The sequence below is a fragment of the Daldinia childiae genome, assembly GCF_008694065.1.
Source record: "Daldinia childiae strain JS-1345 chromosome Unknown Scaffold3, whole genome shotgun sequence".
In the NCBI taxonomy this organism is placed as follows: Eukaryota; Fungi; Ascomycota; class Sordariomycetes; order Xylariales; family Hypoxylaceae; genus Daldinia; species Daldinia childiae.
In genome coordinates, this window is record NW_022984644.1 from 4,049,179 (window position 1) to 4,065,550 (window position 16,372).

Genomic DNA, 16,372 nt, shown 5'->3' on the forward strand with positions numbered 1-16,372 from the left:
CATACATGCAAGGATCTACTATCTACTAAAAGACGGACACTATTAACTATAAAAAATTAGGTATTACCTATACTAGGTTATCAATAGGCAAGACAAAATAGATATAAATCAAATATAAATCATTAAAGCTAGAACATTAAAGGCAAGTAAAATGGAAAACCTCAGTGATTCGTGCAGAGGGTCAGACCTCTTGGCACTAATTAACTAACTCTTAAATGCATGCCTAGACTCCTCTGAGAAGCCTGGCGAATCCTTTGAAACCGTCAGAAATATACATATGTACACGGTTATCTCTAACAAACAGGACGGCGGCGACGCTTTCTTTTCCCTGAAAAAAACACCTTTGGTACAACTTTCTCACTACGCAAACTCAAGCATCTCAGTGACACTATGCAACTGCTTGAGTACGAACCTGGACTCTTATCCCGACCGAATTCCTATATCTCAGGTATCATTATTTCTGTGGATACAGAATCACTCCTTCGTACTGCCTCGACGCGATATTGTCCAAGGTGTGCTTGAAATGCCGCCTGCTGCTCTCAACACTTGCTGAATCCTGTTGGTTCGTGTTCAAGTTTGAGTGGATTAGCTCAATGAGCCCATTAATGTATTTAGTGGTGACCTATCGAATACGTGGTTAGCTAGGCAGGTATACTTAAGCTATAATATGAGCATCTTACCGATTCGTTCTGCTGGTCGAAATAGTACACATAGCGGTCCAATATCTCGACGAACAGTTCGATTGATGTCGCTTGTTCCATACAGGAATCCGCAACACGCAGAGCTCTTTGCAAGCATTCTAATACCCGCTTTCCATCTCGGTAGAGCTAGGGGGAAAAATTAGTTTGAATCTTTAACTTAAAGACTGACACAAAACTTACACCTTCATCCGACTCATCGATAGCGGTCATTGGCATCGCCCACCATAAGTGGCTCGCTAGATATACCGCTCTACATTGATCCGGTTTACGCAGCAGCTTACTTCCATGAAGGGCACACTTTGTGATAAGAGTATCATAGTTCTCTTTCCCGAAATTTCTTGTCTGGTGTAGTGCATTGGCAATAATGCACACAGCTTGGAATTGAGCTTTCGAGTCCGAAATGGCCTCTTCGTACACTGTAAAAGCCTGTGCGAAGAACTCGTACGCAACCTCTTCAAAACTCGTCATGTCGGCGGATTGACCGCAGGCAGAGAATAAACGCAGAGAGAGTTCGGCAGCACCAGGGCCGTTGACTCTTGTGTAGATACCGGAGATCGCAGAGTGCATGAACTTGTATAGGGCACTCAGCTGGGTTTCCCAATTGTCCTCATAATGCTCCCTAGCCTTAAACCGGCGTGCCAGCTTCATACCAGCTGTAATTAGGGGAGGAGTCGTTGTGCGGATTCTCTCATTTCCTTCAGCAAACGCCTTACGTACCATCTGAAGGAGACGAAACTGTGTGTCGTTATTTTCACCGTTGAGTAGGTGAACGATCCGTGCCAACCAACCCTGCTCTTCCATTGTTTCGTCTGTTTCCAAGGCTCGTCGCTGGGGGCCGCCAGGATATCCAGCAGGGGGTTGCGAACCCTCCTTAATTAATACTTTAAGGATCTCGAGAACATTTTCAAGCTGAGCCTCTGTAGATATCACGGTCTGATTCTGTAGCAAGGTCCTAGCAACTTCACCTGCAACAGCCCTTCTAGTTGGGTAGGTTTGGGACTGAAAGAGAGGCACATACGTGGGAAGCGACAAGGCTGTGAAAATGGAAATATATCTCTTGAGAGGGGCTTGTAACAGTGCGAGTAAGCTTTGCTGTGCCGGCGCAGAATGGAGATCGGCGCTATTAGCATGCTCTTTAACCTTGCGATTCGCATAGTCAAGAATTTGGTCTACGTAGTCCAGTCGGCTAGGATATATGTTTAAGGAAAGGTTGGTAAGGGAAACCAGTAGCGCGATTGTGTCTTGGATAGGAAGATGCTGCGCATTAACAAGATTGTTGACTTGTTCAAAGAAAACCTCGTAAAGTTTGACATCAGGAGGGATTCCACGCTGCTTCTTGGGAGTTTGAGGAGCATCGTCTGGCTCTTTATCAACAGCTGTTGTCTCGGTATCCGCAACTGACGGGGCAGGTTCCGGTTCCGCCGGCGCATCATTCTCAGCAGGTTCCGTAGGTTCGCCATTAGTATTCTCTCCGTTCGTATCGGTAGACACTTCATCCGGCGTTGGCTTCGCCTCCTGCTGCTCTTTCCCTAACCGGATCTTTTCTAGGAGACTTGACAAAGCATCTTCTTCTAGTTTCGCCCTGTCTTCGACATCTCCTTCTTGCGATTCCCGTTCAGCATAGGCAGATAACCTATTCATCAAGCCAATTACGATAGCCTTGACGTTAACGTGAGGATTCAGCCGCGACACCGCACCCAGGAATTGGTCCAACGTATGTAAGTGAAACTCATCCGGGAAAACCTGGGTAATTATCTCTAGAAGATACTCTTGGGCTAGGACGTCCCGGCATTGTACTACCTGTTCCAATAGCGGGGCCAAGATACCGTTCTTGTAAGCCTCGAGATCCACCAATTGACTCAGCCGTTCAATGTTGTTGCCTACGAGAAGCTTCAGCTCCTTGCGCTCCTTGGTCCTCTGCTCCCGTTCCCGCGAATGACCTTGATGCTGTAATCGTACCCAGAGTTTGTTCATCTCGACGAAATTCGTTAGGATGAAGTTGATCGAGTCCTGGAGGTTTCCTTCAGGACCATCACCATCACCGGCAGGCAGGTAGTCCCTGGCTTGGCCGGATAAGAAATAACGAAGAAATAGACCACGGATAGGATGCTGGACACCACGGCTCATATCCATCATGTCCTTCATTAACTCCTTAACCGGCGCTTCGGGTATAGACATATATGCGGTACCGACGGTTATCATGAGATATAAACGCGGAATGATGTTGCCAGCATATTGGACGAGCTCGTAGAGGTCGGCGAGGTGATTATGGGGATGATTTTCGCGAAGATGTACCGAAAGATAGCGCAATGCATCGAAGACGGCCATATATAACTCGTAGTATTGCTTGGGACCTAGGCTACTTGTCCGCAGCTCAGCGACCAAGGTAGAGCTTCATTATATACCTGTTAGCTAGTTGCTAGAGCGATAGAAGGTGGGTGGGCAGTAAGGTGCCGTAGTAATTAGATTATGATAAGACATACCAGCATTTGAGAGCATCCATGAGTTTGCCAGGAGTATCGAGACATTTGCGCATAAGTGCAGTCTGCTGGCGCACAGCAACCAAGGCATCTTCCAGCAATCTCGCCTGGTCCTCGGGCGGAACGGGTGTGGTGGACATTTTGGAGGATTATGTCGATAATAATGGCCGAGTCTGCAAAGGAAAGGAATACCGTAAAAGCTCAATGATATCTCGCGCAAGTCATTGGGTCACACCGTTCGCTTGAATTCGATGTCGAGGTGCAGGAAGAGCCTGCTGCAAGCAAGGGGTTCTTTAAGAAATCGGGATGCCTGGCGCAGTTGACGTTAGCGGGACAGGTACAGAAATACAGCAGTCAACCTTGTCCGCGAAAGCATTCGTCAGCCCAGCAGACCCAGCCACATGCCGGACAGCCACAGGGGTTCCTTAGCTTCAACCACACGTGTCACCTTATTGGTGAATTCTATCTTTGCCAACTAGAAACAATTAACAAAGTCAACTCAATACAAACATATTATTATTATTATTATTTGTCTTTAATATGTGGTGCCTTTCAATACTGCCAATTAATAGCACTTCAAAATTATATATCATAATCTCTTAAACATTTCCGCCAGTAGCAGTCTACAATATAGTGCATCGCTAGTGAAAGCGTACGAAAAAGTACGACGTGATTATTACTATTATGACAATACTAACGACATATATCATTTAGTTTCCAATAAATGATAAAACGGCCAGAAAGTAAGGCTGTTTGCTTAAGTATCGTACACTTGTAGGGCTTATTATTGCAATGTCAAAATATCCCAATCACATCTATCAAATAGACAAGCGTTATTTTTAGACCAAATAAACACTGACTATTACAATGCCTCAAGGTGACTATTCGTAAATACTTTCCTTTGCGAGGGAATTATTCGTAAAGCACCTCAAAACTCAACTCAATAAATTATGCGGCACTTCGTCTTTGAATAAGAAAAGCTACACGATAAGTCTATAACCATTACCTAACCATTAGAAACTATACTACTACCACACTACAATCTATCTATTACACACCAAAATCAACAATCTAAAACTACCATATAGGTAGTTTCTCAAGGATAGGCAATCTATAACGGCTAGTGAGAGCCATCGACGCCGCCAGTGCAATGCCACAAATACCCACCACACTTAGAAAAGGGGCCACTAGGTTCCCTTGGGCCTTCTTAGCCAATAATGCCCGAGTAGCTGGGTTTGGCATAGGATGAGCCCAAGCAACATTTCCCTTGATCGTCTCCTCGCCGTCCACAAAATCCAGCACCAGCCCGTTGCGTATGGCCCTCTTGAAGGCAAGTTCCAGCATCCAAGAGTCCGCCCACTTCGGGAAGTACGGCATCATCCAGGTGTCAAGCAACCAGAGCCAAGTCGTCCGCTGTGTCTGCTTTCGTATTTCGTGGCCCGAAAGGTCACAGCCTTGATGGGCGCCCGCTAGTCTCCCGTCTTGGTACCGCTTGAATGCAGCGGACAATATCTTAGTATTCGGCCCCTTGCCGTCATACTCTCCGTTTGCGTCGTCGCGGTATGGTTTCAGGACACTATGTAGAATGTTGGTAAGAGCAAGAACATCTTGCATGCCATTCATATATCCTTGCCCAGGGTTCGGTGTGAATTTGTGTGCAGCATCGCCGACGAGAACAATTCGATCCCAGTACCACCGCTTCAGTACTCCCTCCTCGAGGTTGGTCATACCTGCGTGGATACGCTTTGAGAAAACGTCTTTTACCTTCAACTTCTTACCAAAGGCCACATCTCCCCACCGCTCGCCACACGCAATAACATCCTCCTCCGTGTACCTAGTAGGTTCTCTAGTCGGGGTTGAAAGACGCTCGTAAATGAAGATCCAGCCTCGGTTATGTCCAAGGACATATTGTACTTTAGTGAAAGTCAGTAGCAACTTCTTAGACTGGGAAGTTCCCTTCGAAGAACTTGACTCGAAAAGAAGAAAAGGAAAAAGAAACACGTACAAGCATGGTCACTGCAATGCGTGCTTCCTCCCAAGCCCGGTGGGCCGTCGTGTTTATCACCCTGCAAGGGAAATGAGGCCCATAACATCCTATACTCGGCCAAAAACGGCTTCTCCGGATCGATTTGCATTTTGGGTGAAGCCTTCAAGGCATTGCTACGCATATGTTTTCGAACAGCACTGTGAACACCATCGGCGCCGACGACAATAGATGCATCGTACCGTGTTCCGTCCGCACAACGAACAGTCACGCCCCAGTCGTCAGATGTAACATCGGTTACTTTCTTATCAGTCAAGACACGAGCCTGGTCGGATTCACTTAGGCCCTCGTAGATTGCCTGAATCAACTCGGCCCGGTTGAAAACGCTGCTCGAACAGCCAAAACTTATTAAGAAGACGTTTGTCAGCACCACAGACACAAATCAGAATAGGGGTAGTGATGAACTTACTCAGCCGTGAACTCGTCGCGAACCGATATCGTGTTATACTCGCGGCCGTCTTCAGTACATGTCCGCGAGTCGGTGAACTCTACGCTTATCTCGCGAAGTCGTTCGTAAAGTCCAAGTTGCTTGAAGGCGCGCATCCCGTGAGGGCCAATAACCAGGCTAGCACCGGCATCTTCGAAGACACTCGGTCTACGCTCGAGTACGACAAATTCGATTCCGGCTTTCGAGAGCGTGTGGGCCATAGTTAAGCCCACAGGGCCACCGCCGACTACAACAACTCTGAACTTTCTACCAGCCATTGTAGGTTAAGATGTTATTTTTGTTTGCTTTTTTTTGAAAATTAGTTGTCTAATGTGAAGTTGTCGTGAAGTTAGATAGCAGTAGTAGTAGTCTTCTGTTGATGATTATAAATATATAGTAATAGTTGTGATGAGTCTGGACATGACGCTTTTATATAATTTCCTCCACTGTTACAAATTGCTACTCAGTCCCTTTTGCCAGATCATATTTCCCCATGGGTTACGTAGAATCGTTCCATGAGACCCATTGAACAACCCTGCCGTGACTCTTTGCTTACAATAATAACAGCCTGCACAAGAGAATAGAGCCTGCGGGAATTTACCCTTCGGCCAATACCCGAATGAGTACCTAATACAGACGGTAGGCTGCCAAAGTTTAGGTATAAGATAGCATAACTGATTTATCAACCAGCATGAAACTAGCTATTAACCCAGACGCAGAGTTCTTATTTGATGATAAGATTTCTTGTATCATCATACCCACATGCTAAGCGTTCGTTAAATCCCGAATCTTGCAACTCTATAGTTCTATTACTGGTACAGCCCCATTATAGCACAGCATCATAACGTTAACGGTCCATTGGCATGTTTCTAGTTACAACTTTTACTAGGGTAGCTCTTCGTGTACAATAGTAAACGTCGCTATCGAGCGGAATTCCGCCAGATGAATTCCTGAGGGTTTGACAATCGAAGCCGCGGAAATCGTGGATAACATCCCGACTTGCATCGGCAGTAGAACTTCCGTAGTCGTCAGTTTGTGCCCCCTGTCTGACTCGGGGAATAATTCAACGACAAGAACATTCCGGAACAAGAGTGGTAGAATCCCGTACATTATCCCGTTATTCTAGTTGACGAATATCCCCCTTTTTAGTGTGGGCAGCAACAAGGTTGATAAGTATAGTGAACATCAGATAGACTATTACTTAGTTATACTATAGTTACTACTGGTATTGGTTACTAAACATACGACATTTACAATTAATATTTTACCTAATAAACATAGGCTTTCTCATTATAGAAAAAACCGCAACTCGCGATATCGAACCCATCTATTTTATTGCCCAGTATATTCTTAACACGAGTAGATTTATAAAACCAATCCGAGTATGTAGGGGCCTCTGCTGTAGATTTCTTCACCCTCGGGTTGGCATAGTTTCCGTAAGCCCGCATCCTATCCGGATACCGATGAGATATACGGAAGTCATCGGAGATTACATAAAGACCCGCAAGAGTCATCTAGACTATCCATAGTTGAGAAGACTATGGTGCCTCTTGAATGCATAAACCTGCAGGAACGGAACGATCACGTTTCCCGCTCTCGTTCATCTCGACATATTATAGGTGGATTCGTATCATATTCTATATTTACTGGCGGTTATTGAATAAACACACTGGTTAGGCAGCCAAATAAGAATACCATCTCATCACCATTACATCAGTAGCTCCCATAAACAACGCAAGATAGGTACCGAGTACCCCACTGGCGTTGCCCATCTATCTGCCTGGCCCCTCGGTACCGAACTTCCTATCACGTCCTAGCCAGGCTACTCTTTACGAACCAGAGGCCTCTGTATACGCTAGTTAAAGGCAACTATTTCCATCTCGGCCTCCTGTTCCATGCGATTGAAGCATTTGAAGAGTCACTCATTCTTGAGCTGTTCATTGATGCGTAGGCGGTCCCACACATGGACTCTCTCACCCGCTAGACCTGCGGCGTCCGCATTACTACATTTATGTTCATACCACCACATTTTGTGGCGCTGATCTCCATCAGGGTTCGCGGTACGGTACGCTTCCTTGAGATCCTGCCAACCCATTGGACCGCCTACGTCCTCAGCTGCACAATGGCCGGCACCATCGATGCACACGAAGTTGTCCGTAGCGCCGCCATACCCTAAGAGCGTCATTTCGTGCTCCCAGCTGTCGCCGAAGTCGTAATTATAGACCATCTTATAGCCGGCGTACTTCGGGTTATCGAATAAGTTATACAGCATAAAAGAGCCAGCTTTCTTCTCTATGGGTTTAGGGCGTTGTGGGGCCAAGGATGACTGAAAGTCGAACCCGAAGGACTCATCATCCTCCATGTTGGGGTCGACAACGCGGAGTAGGGGTTGATCTGGAAAATATGAGCCGGGTTGTTGCTCGGGTCTAGGATTCCTCCACATTTCTTGGATCGTGGCTATCATGTCGGGCGAGGGTATATGGGAGGCCTCGAATTCGAAGCAATGGGTAGTCGCCCAGCCGAAAGCGATTTGCAGGGCCATGTGCAGACGATGGAAATCAGCGTCGGCGGGACAGGAGAGTGTGCGGAAGATAGGCAGGTCTGTGATCTGCTTGGGTGATAGCTCGAACTTCACAATGTAGTTCCGAGGGACGCATCTTTTTTTATGTGTCGGCCAGAAGGCGACCTGGCAGTCTTTAGAGCAGAAATAAACCTTTTTGCAGCGACCACATAGTTGCAAAGACGCCGAGCTGGATGTGTTGTCGCATTTAGGGTTGCCACACTCCTGTGATGTTTCTGTAGGAGGCATGATGCTAATGAATTACAGGATATCCCTCTTCAGCTCAATGGCTGTGGTTATATCGTTCGAATTTTTCGAGACAGCAACAAATTACCAACATATGTTTTCGATAGGAGCTTTATATAACCATCGGCAAACAAACATTTGCAGTTAAAAAATTTTCTGTTTGCTAAAGCTGATTTAGGACAATATATTAGTCGCTAGGGCGGGAGCTCGTTCTTCAACGACAATAAACTTCTATAACGGACAGCATCGATTATCCTAGTTAGCCAGAGTCTACATATATTCCATTGGACGATACAACTAACTTACATCTTATCTATATATTTCGCCCAATCATTTTAGTAAAAAGCAATGTTTGTACTGTTTATTTTCTTTCCTGTTATATGTCATTTATCACTTTTTATTTATCGTCTATTATGTCTCATTTTCATTTGTTCTTCTTTGAACGAGTTTGCCGCGAGAACGAGGGGTTCGTTTAATTATACTGTGTGATCTACTACATTATTAGGTAGGTATTTATGCGGTAACCAACCGGTGAAGCAAAATGCCCTCCCGATGCCTACATCCGCGTTTCCCTTTATCAATATTACTTCATCACCTACATGATTCGGTATCGTATACCATCTCTATGCAATTACTTTGGACACTCTTGCAGATAGAGATGCTGGTAGGAAATTACTGACCTAGCAGCTCTTGAGCTATTTGAATTCTCTCTTCTTCGCTCAACTCATGGCTCTTGACCTTCTCCGCTTTGGCCGCATCAAACCGCCACAAACCGCCCGTCTTGTCCGCATCGCCGCTCGTACTTAGTCCCACGTTGGGACCTAATGCTCCAAGAGGCAAGTCTGGTTCAGTGAGAGCAGTGAAATATCTCCGCTCCCACTCCCGACCCTCTGACTGCTCCTTTTTCCGCATTGCCCGCTGCGCCTGCTCGATCTTGCTCTTCTCCTTACCGACGTAATCCATATCCCCTTTGGCAATGCCTGTCGCGACGTTAGCCCACGCGCGTCGAGACTCCAACGGGTGCTGCTTCTCGAGAGGTGCAATCTTGAGTTCGGTCGTGGGATTGTCAGTAGGATCCCAACTTCCAATGAGATTCTTAGGCGAATTACTCTTCACTGGGCCGGAATGGATCTCAAACGCCTTGGTCCATTGGCCAGAGCAATTGTAGAGTACGTCCTTTTCCTTGCCGGTTGGATACAGAGTAGCCGTAAATGAATTCTTCTTGCCACTTATCCAGCCCTTGCCACTGTAGTCTATTTTAGCAGTAAATCCTGTCGACGTGGTGATATAAGAGGCGCCGTCGAGCTCAATGAAGGGAGCGCCAAAAATTAGACCCTCAACGTGAAGGGATGGTAGTGTGATCAAGTAGGTATCTTTCTCCCCGGGCTTGGAGGGGTCAGGAACTGTCAATACTGCGTGTCCTATCTGCTTGATATTGATAGTCTTGGAGAAGCTAGCCTTTTGGGCGTTATATCCCTGGAGATGAACCCCGGAGGTCTCATTGATAATACTGTATGCCGTTGCTGGCGGGTGGTGGCTAAACCGTAGGGTTAGCCCAGGTTTCAAGGGTTGCGTCTAGATATTGCTGGGTTTGGTTGCGCCAAACTTACTTCACCTGCTCACTGATCAACTCGGTTGTGCCTGCGTCATCTTCCCACTTCCCTAGAAAGATTTCGCCTAAAAAGGGGTTGAGAGGTTTCTTCTCATTGCCATATTGCTCACTGCGACTAGCATATTGTTGCTTAAGCGTAGTTAGAAACCATTTAAGCACTAGCAAGGCCCTCTTTGCGGGGTCCGGCTCCTTCGCTGGTGCTGCGAAAACGCTAGGATGTTCAGCCCAGTACGAACTGAACTCGGTAAGACTCGTAGAGGAAAGGATGAAGGGTGGGGCTGTGAGAGAGGAGAGGTCGCCGTTGAAAGAGGCGATAGACTATTCGCGAGGTGGTCAGCTTCAAGTAGAACAGAAAGAGGAACATTAGGTCAGGCTAACTTACCTTGAGAAACGCAGCCCAACTAGAGCCAGTAGCCTGGGCATTTGGTGTAACTTCTGACATCGTTGCGACGTTTTCAAGATGCCGCCTACGTATAGGGAAAATTCACGGACACGACGTGGTTCGGATGATATACTGCGTGATTAGGAGAACCCTCCGTATTTCAAAGTCTGATGATGTTTGTTTCGAGTGCGCGAAAGATGGCGGGCCGACAGGATAATAAATTCTGGCGGGGGATACAGAGTTCCACAAACAATCTGAAGCTAAAAAGGGGCGGAAAGTTAGGCTACTCCTTAGTTATCCTTAATAAAAGCTACTTAGGTATATAATAATAATATAAGGCGTCTTGTTTTCGGAAGATACGGGAAAAACTGGAATGACAAACCAAAAACGGATTGTATTCTTTTAGTTGTGCAAAAGCAGAGCTGGCAGCATAGATGAGTAATATGATAATTTGGAGAGAAAAGTAGTATTACTTTGGGATTTGACGTCAAAAAACAAAAAAGTCCCAAAGGTAAAGTTCCCCACACGTCATCGACCCTGCCTTCGACTGGTTTGGTACCTTGACATTATCCCTGCTTGAATACGCGGATTGGTGGGATCTACAATCCACTTAAATCGCGTGCCCAACTTTTTTAGCTTATCGCTGTACTACGCTATCTAACTACATGAACCAGTACGTATATACATTAGGTACTTATAGCATGATGCAAAGTTAAATATATTAAACTTCCCATCTTAATGGGGCATATACTCCCTATAATATCCCCTGGAAATCCTACATAGATAAAGTTAAGTTTCATTTATATGTGCGGCTAACTCGTTAGGGACTTGGAAGAAGAAGGTACCTACATGTACCTCGCCCTTTTCTTATCCTGCCCTAAGGCTTGTGGTGTTGGCTAAGGTATTTTACGTGAGAATTCTACTAGCCTTGCAGCGTCACACTGCATTTCGATATATTTACCAGCAATTGCTTAGCTATATGCTCGGAATAGGAGTATATCTTACATTCGTCGTTCATAAAGAAGATATAGAACTATACAATTAAATCCAACTAGGATTAAGAAGCTTCATTATAAATTACATTCCATCCAGGGTATCATTCCAAGTCACATGCCCCCTCCCCTCTGCGAAGTCTATGTATAACGCCGCCCCTCTAAACAGTACGTCTCTACTGAATGAGACGGTTTGTTTATGTCATACCGACCCATATTTATATAGAACAGAATACCAGAGATTGAAAGAGACATGAAGACCCTATGCTGGGCCGTGACATGAGTCTTCTAGCTTCTGGGCTAGCTGCCCATTTATGCCAGAAAACCGACCCTCGGCGACATCTCCTAGGATTGCCCATCGCGCAGTGTGACATTGTTGACGTCCTGGATCAAATGTCCAAGCTAAGCATTCTGTTGAGTGATCATGGCAGATTTTGACACAGGCATCGACTTCCGTGACCTTGTCTATGGTCTTGCTGTACTCGTCTAGGCGTCCCACGTAGTCCACGTTAGATCGAATCGGTTCGGCGATGAACGAAGCGAAATTCGGAGCGCCATAAATCTTCCCCAGCTGTCTCCAAAATACGGGTTCCGTCATATTTTTGAACGTATCGCCTACATGTAGCATAGCGTCGTCCTTGCCGAGGCCGTGGAACGATACTAAGGGCAGACAGAATCTGTCGATCCACATCCGCGTCATCCAGGGGGGTTCACCATTAAATAGGCGTCGGTATGTCTCGTCAAGATAGATCCCTACTTTCATAAACGTCGTAGAAAGTAGCTTATCGCCCCAGATTGCCGTAGCCGACTCCTGGTGGCCCTCAGCAACGACCTCGGGGTGTTCTTCGTACAGCTTGCTCAGAGCAGCACCGGACATAACTACAGATGATCCGCCGTGTGGGAAACGACCTTTGTAGTCGCCTACAGGGTTGCCAATGAACTGCGGTTTGCCGTAGTTCAAATGCCCCAGGAGTAAAGCCAAGGATGATTTGATGATATAGGTGTCGTCATCCAACATTACGTACCACTTCTTTTTCGGCATGGTGTGCCAAATATATTCGAGACTTGAGAGAAACTGAACCGCACGTTAGCAAGTGGTGGCTCGAATCATAATTGAGGTATATCGAACCTTCATCGCATCCAATTCCCATCCCATGTCCTTGCCTAATGTATCAGCAAGCATCCACTCTTCGCCGTCAACAGCATCAGCAAGATTGATATATTTCATCACGCGCTCCTGCTGTTCTTGGCCCTTTAGAGAGCCCCGTTCTAGATTCCACCCGATGATGTCGATGATCGGCACTTCTTTTCCACTAGCCAATGTATAATTCTTCTGATCCGGGAACAGCGGAAAATCCTGAACGACGATAGTATCCGCATTTAAGGACTCGCTGCTCAACGCTTGCAGCGCCGCTGATACCCGTTTTTTCGTTCCAAATCCGGTCTTTATTACTATGCCGATATCATTATTAGGATCGATGGGGTAGGGTTGAGGCTTGAAAAGCCAGGAATCGCTCGGGAGGGTATTCTGGTAATAATCTTGTATGACATTATGTTGGAACCGGAAGAATGATCTTGGTCGACTGTCGTATGGTGTTAAACTATAAAGAATGAATAGGAAGACCAAAGCACCCAGGCCAATTTTTTGCGGGCGAGACATGCGTGTAATGCAAGAGCGGATCGATCTTCGTTCGGCGATCCCCATCGTGATGGTGGGTGTTGATTGCTGTTGTCGATTATGTCCGTGCGACCGAGACCAGCAGTCAAACGATGCTGGCTGATAAGACGGAGAACATGCGTATCAAAAAACGAAAGTCTGGAACGATTATAAATGTTCTCGTAGACAATTCAAAGTTGGAAAGTAGTAAGGGAAGTTAAGAAAAGGGGGATACAGGTTTCTAATGCTGACCCCAATACGAGAAAAAAAGGAAAAGTGAGAACTGAGAACTTTTTTAGAAACTTGAAGATGAGAGGTAAAGATGTACTGAGCTCTCGATATGCGGGGGATTAGGAGGTTTAGTGACGTCCAGGTTAAGCTAATTCTAGGATTGATCTCATCTAGATGGGAAATGATGGGCGCTATTGCGGAACGGAGTGCTAAAGTTGGCCAACCAAGCGTTAACTAATGCAGCCGCGTCCCACTAAAGCTCACTAAGAAAACCTGGCATTGTACAACAGCCGGACCCAGCGCATGTACTATAAATGCCCTGCTAGGTGAGGATTACGCGTTCCCAAAGGTAAAGCTTCTAGGGGTACGATTGAACTTTACCCCTGTCAACATGGTACATATTATGAGGTAGGTATACATGTACCTACATAACACCTAAAGGGCCAATAATATCACGTGAATTCTACTGCCAACTCTGTCTTGAATATTTCGGTTTTTAAAAGCAACTCTACATACAAATAGGTGAGGCGATCATCGAACCATCGAGTGCGGGAATTGGATCAAAGCCTAGGCCAACAACCCAAGGTACTAACAAAACCCTACGTATTAACAATTATGCGGGTAGATACGCCACCACGGAACCACATCTACGAGTTAGAGCACAAGGACTGATAGGACTTACATATTAATATATATAAATAGGTTATATAATAAACGACGGAGCGTTAGCTTTCATAGACTACTACATAAACTACTACGTAGACGGATCAATAATTATAGTAGATTGTCACTGGATCACTGCTTCACCACAACATCGTAGGATTATCTCCGAAAGTAATCAGATTCCTTCGCCCCACTAGATTTGCCCAGGCCAGTAATGAGCTAGGCATTACAAGAGCATCTAACGATTATGAGCCCTAAGGCTTAACCTCCAAGCTTTCTTCATTACTGATCTCTTTCAACCGCCTATCTATTGATCTAAAGGCAGCATGTTACAATTCCTAGGGCCCTCAGGCCCTCCCATCACATCATTCATCATGAGAGGGATTGGGTATTTAACCCTAGCTAGCTTGCTGTTCTTCTCATTCTGCTTGTATCAAGCTCGGATGATGTTTCGGCGAGTTCAAAAACAACATGGGATTGTGAGTAACTTCTATCATTCAGCACTAGAAGCTTCCGAAAGACGTCGAGAGATTATATTCCTATTAAGTTTATACATATCTTCCTATAATAATAACCATTTGTAGCCAATCATGCCCCATTCGTTTATTTTTGGTCACCTTTGGACGCTCGCTAAGATTAGCATTAAATAGTATGTATAAAACACCTCCTGATACCCACTACATAAGACTATAGTAATTAAAATCTAATAGTAAAATCCCACGAGACGGCCATGGTCAATGGATGTTTCTTTACATCAAGCAAGAATACCCTGAGATTGCGAATCAGGGTATTGTTTACATGGATGTATGGCCAATCGGCTACCCGATGCTTGCGGTCTATCATCCCAATATGATGGCACAATTCATTCAGGAAAACAGTCTACCTAAATTCTGGGCTATGCCCCAAGTTGAATTCAAGGGCTTCACCGGAGGTCAAGACATAGTGAATCTAGATGGCCTAGAATGGAAAAAGGCTCGAAACCTATTCAATCCTGGCTTCTCGGCGAAGAATCTATTATCTCTCGTTCCTGATATGATAGAGGAAGTATTAATCTTCCGAGAACGACTTGGGAAAGTTGCTGCCACTGGAGAAGTTATAAAGCTCGAAGATTATACGACCAATATAACCGTCGACATAGTTGGGCGCGCTGTACTGTAAGTGTGAACAATGTGATTCTATTTTTCGAAACTTAACGCTTAATATAACAATAGGGGAACGCGTTTACAAACGCAGGTCAAGCCAAATCGTTTGATGGAAACAATGAAATCTCAATTAAGTCTACTCTATTTTGGACTCGACCTTCCCAAGCAACTAAATCCAATTCTTCCGTTGAAAAACTGGATATACAATCGCATGATTCGCAACGAATTGGCCCCTTACATTCTTAACACGGCTCAGAATTACGAGAAAATCGAAGGGCCCAAAACTATTGTCGCCCTAGCTCTAAAAGAATATATCAATGAGATACAGGATTACACCGCAAGAGGAAATATCCCATCTGAGTTTGTTGAACGGGTTATCAAACATATCAAGATATTCATGTTTGCTGGACACGATACTACTGCTACAGTTCTTGCGTATATATACTACATGCTTAGCAAACATCCGGACAAAGCAGCTAAGATACGTGCCGAGCACGACGAAGTATTGGGTGCAGACCCGAATGCCGCTGCTAGCTTGATTAGAGCCGATCCTACATTACTGAATAAGTTGCCGTACACGATGGCCGTTCTCAAGGAAACACTCCGTCTATTCCCTCCTGTAGGTGGTAGCATCCGTCAATCACCGCCGGGACACTTCCTTACGCACCCCGAAACTGGGGTCCACTATCCAACATATGGGTTCATGATGCATTCCTCTGCAGCAACGTTATTGCGTGACCCAGAATACTGGCCCGACGCTGACTCGTTCATTCCGGAGCGATTTATAACACGTGATGAAAGCGATCCCTTATACCCAGTGAAAAACACCTGGCGACCATTTGAGATGGGACCTCGGAATTGCATCGGTCAGGAACTAGTTTTTGTCGAGGTGCGGCTGATCCTCGCCCTGACAGTACGCGAGTTTGAAGTCGAGGAGACTTACCCAGCAGATGCACCCTCGTGGATGGGCTTCAAAGCGTACCAGATCACGAACCCAGAAGTTATTTCCACGGCTCACCCCAAAGACGGTCTTCCCGTAAGGGTCAAGTCCAGGAGCTGAGGTAGTTAGGCTAGTTCATTCTTATGTATATCGTGCAAAAAACTAGCATCTATTCTTGTTCATAGTGAATTAATCTATCTGCAATACATTGAAAACCAATGCTTTATTTACTCGAATCAGCCAATCTAATACCGTCTGAAATTACCCCTGGATCGTGTATTCGTTGCTATAAACG

At 45.6% G+C, this 16,372-nt stretch overlaps 6 protein-coding genes across 6 annotated transcripts; 1 reads left to right on the forward strand and 5 right to left on the reverse strand.

Annotated features, from left to right (window-relative positions):
• Positions 1-454: 454 nt before the first annotated feature.
• Positions 455-3,321, reverse strand: GL218_03826 (Vacuolar protein sorting-associated protein 35; the record flags this gene model as incomplete). Its single annotated transcript, XM_033580404.1, has 4 exons — positions 455-622; positions 681-827; positions 882-3,093; positions 3,185-3,321. 4 exons carry the CDS (start codon positions 3,319-3,321, stop codon positions 455-457), a joined length of 2,664 nt encoding a protein of 887 aa, XP_033436311.1.
• Positions 3,322-4,258: 937 nt separating this feature from the next.
• GL218_03827 (3-(3-hydroxy-phenyl)propionate/3-hydroxycinnamic acid hydroxylase) lies at positions 4,259-5,930 on the reverse strand (the record flags this gene model as incomplete). The annotated part of the gene is made up of 3 exons (XM_033580405.1): positions 4,259-5,094; positions 5,187-5,569; positions 5,635-5,930. 3 exons carry the CDS (start codon positions 5,928-5,930, stop codon positions 4,259-4,261), a joined length of 1,515 nt encoding a protein of 504 aa, XP_033436310.1.
• Positions 5,931-7,570: 1,640 nt separating this feature from the next.
• GL218_03828 (putative plasmid p 4b orf-3 family protein) lies at positions 7,571-8,461 on the reverse strand (the record flags this gene model as incomplete). The annotated part of the gene is made up of 1 exon (XM_033580406.1): positions 7,571-8,461. The coding sequence occupies one exon, from the start codon at positions 8,459-8,461 to the stop codon at positions 7,571-7,573; it is 891 nt and encodes a 296-aa protein (XP_033436317.1).
• Positions 8,462-9,130: 669 nt separating this feature from the next.
• GL218_03829 (Protein KES1) lies at positions 9,131-10,512 on the reverse strand (the record flags this gene model as incomplete). Its single annotated transcript, XM_033580407.1, has 3 exons — positions 9,131-9,995; positions 10,069-10,388; positions 10,453-10,512. The coding sequence occupies 3 exons, from the start codon at positions 10,510-10,512 to the stop codon at positions 9,131-9,133; spliced, it is 1,245 nt and encodes a 414-aa protein (XP_033437639.1).
• A 1,194-nt stretch (positions 10,513-11,706) lies between these two features.
• On the reverse strand, positions 11,707-13,149 carry GL218_03830 (uncharacterized protein; the record flags this gene model as incomplete). The annotated part of the gene is made up of 2 exons (XM_033580408.1): positions 11,707-12,519; positions 12,574-13,149. The coding sequence occupies 2 exons, from the start codon at positions 13,147-13,149 to the stop codon at positions 11,707-11,709; spliced, it is 1,389 nt and encodes a 462-aa protein (XP_033437095.1).
• A 1,587-nt stretch (positions 13,150-14,736) lies between these two features.
• On the forward strand, positions 14,737-16,197 carry GL218_03831 (uncharacterized protein; the record flags this gene model as incomplete). Its single annotated transcript, XM_033580409.1, has 2 exons — positions 14,737-15,149; positions 15,207-16,197. 2 exons carry the CDS (start codon positions 14,737-14,739, stop codon positions 16,195-16,197), a joined length of 1,404 nt encoding a protein of 467 aa, XP_033437578.1.
• Positions 16,198-16,372: the final 175 nt, after the last annotated feature.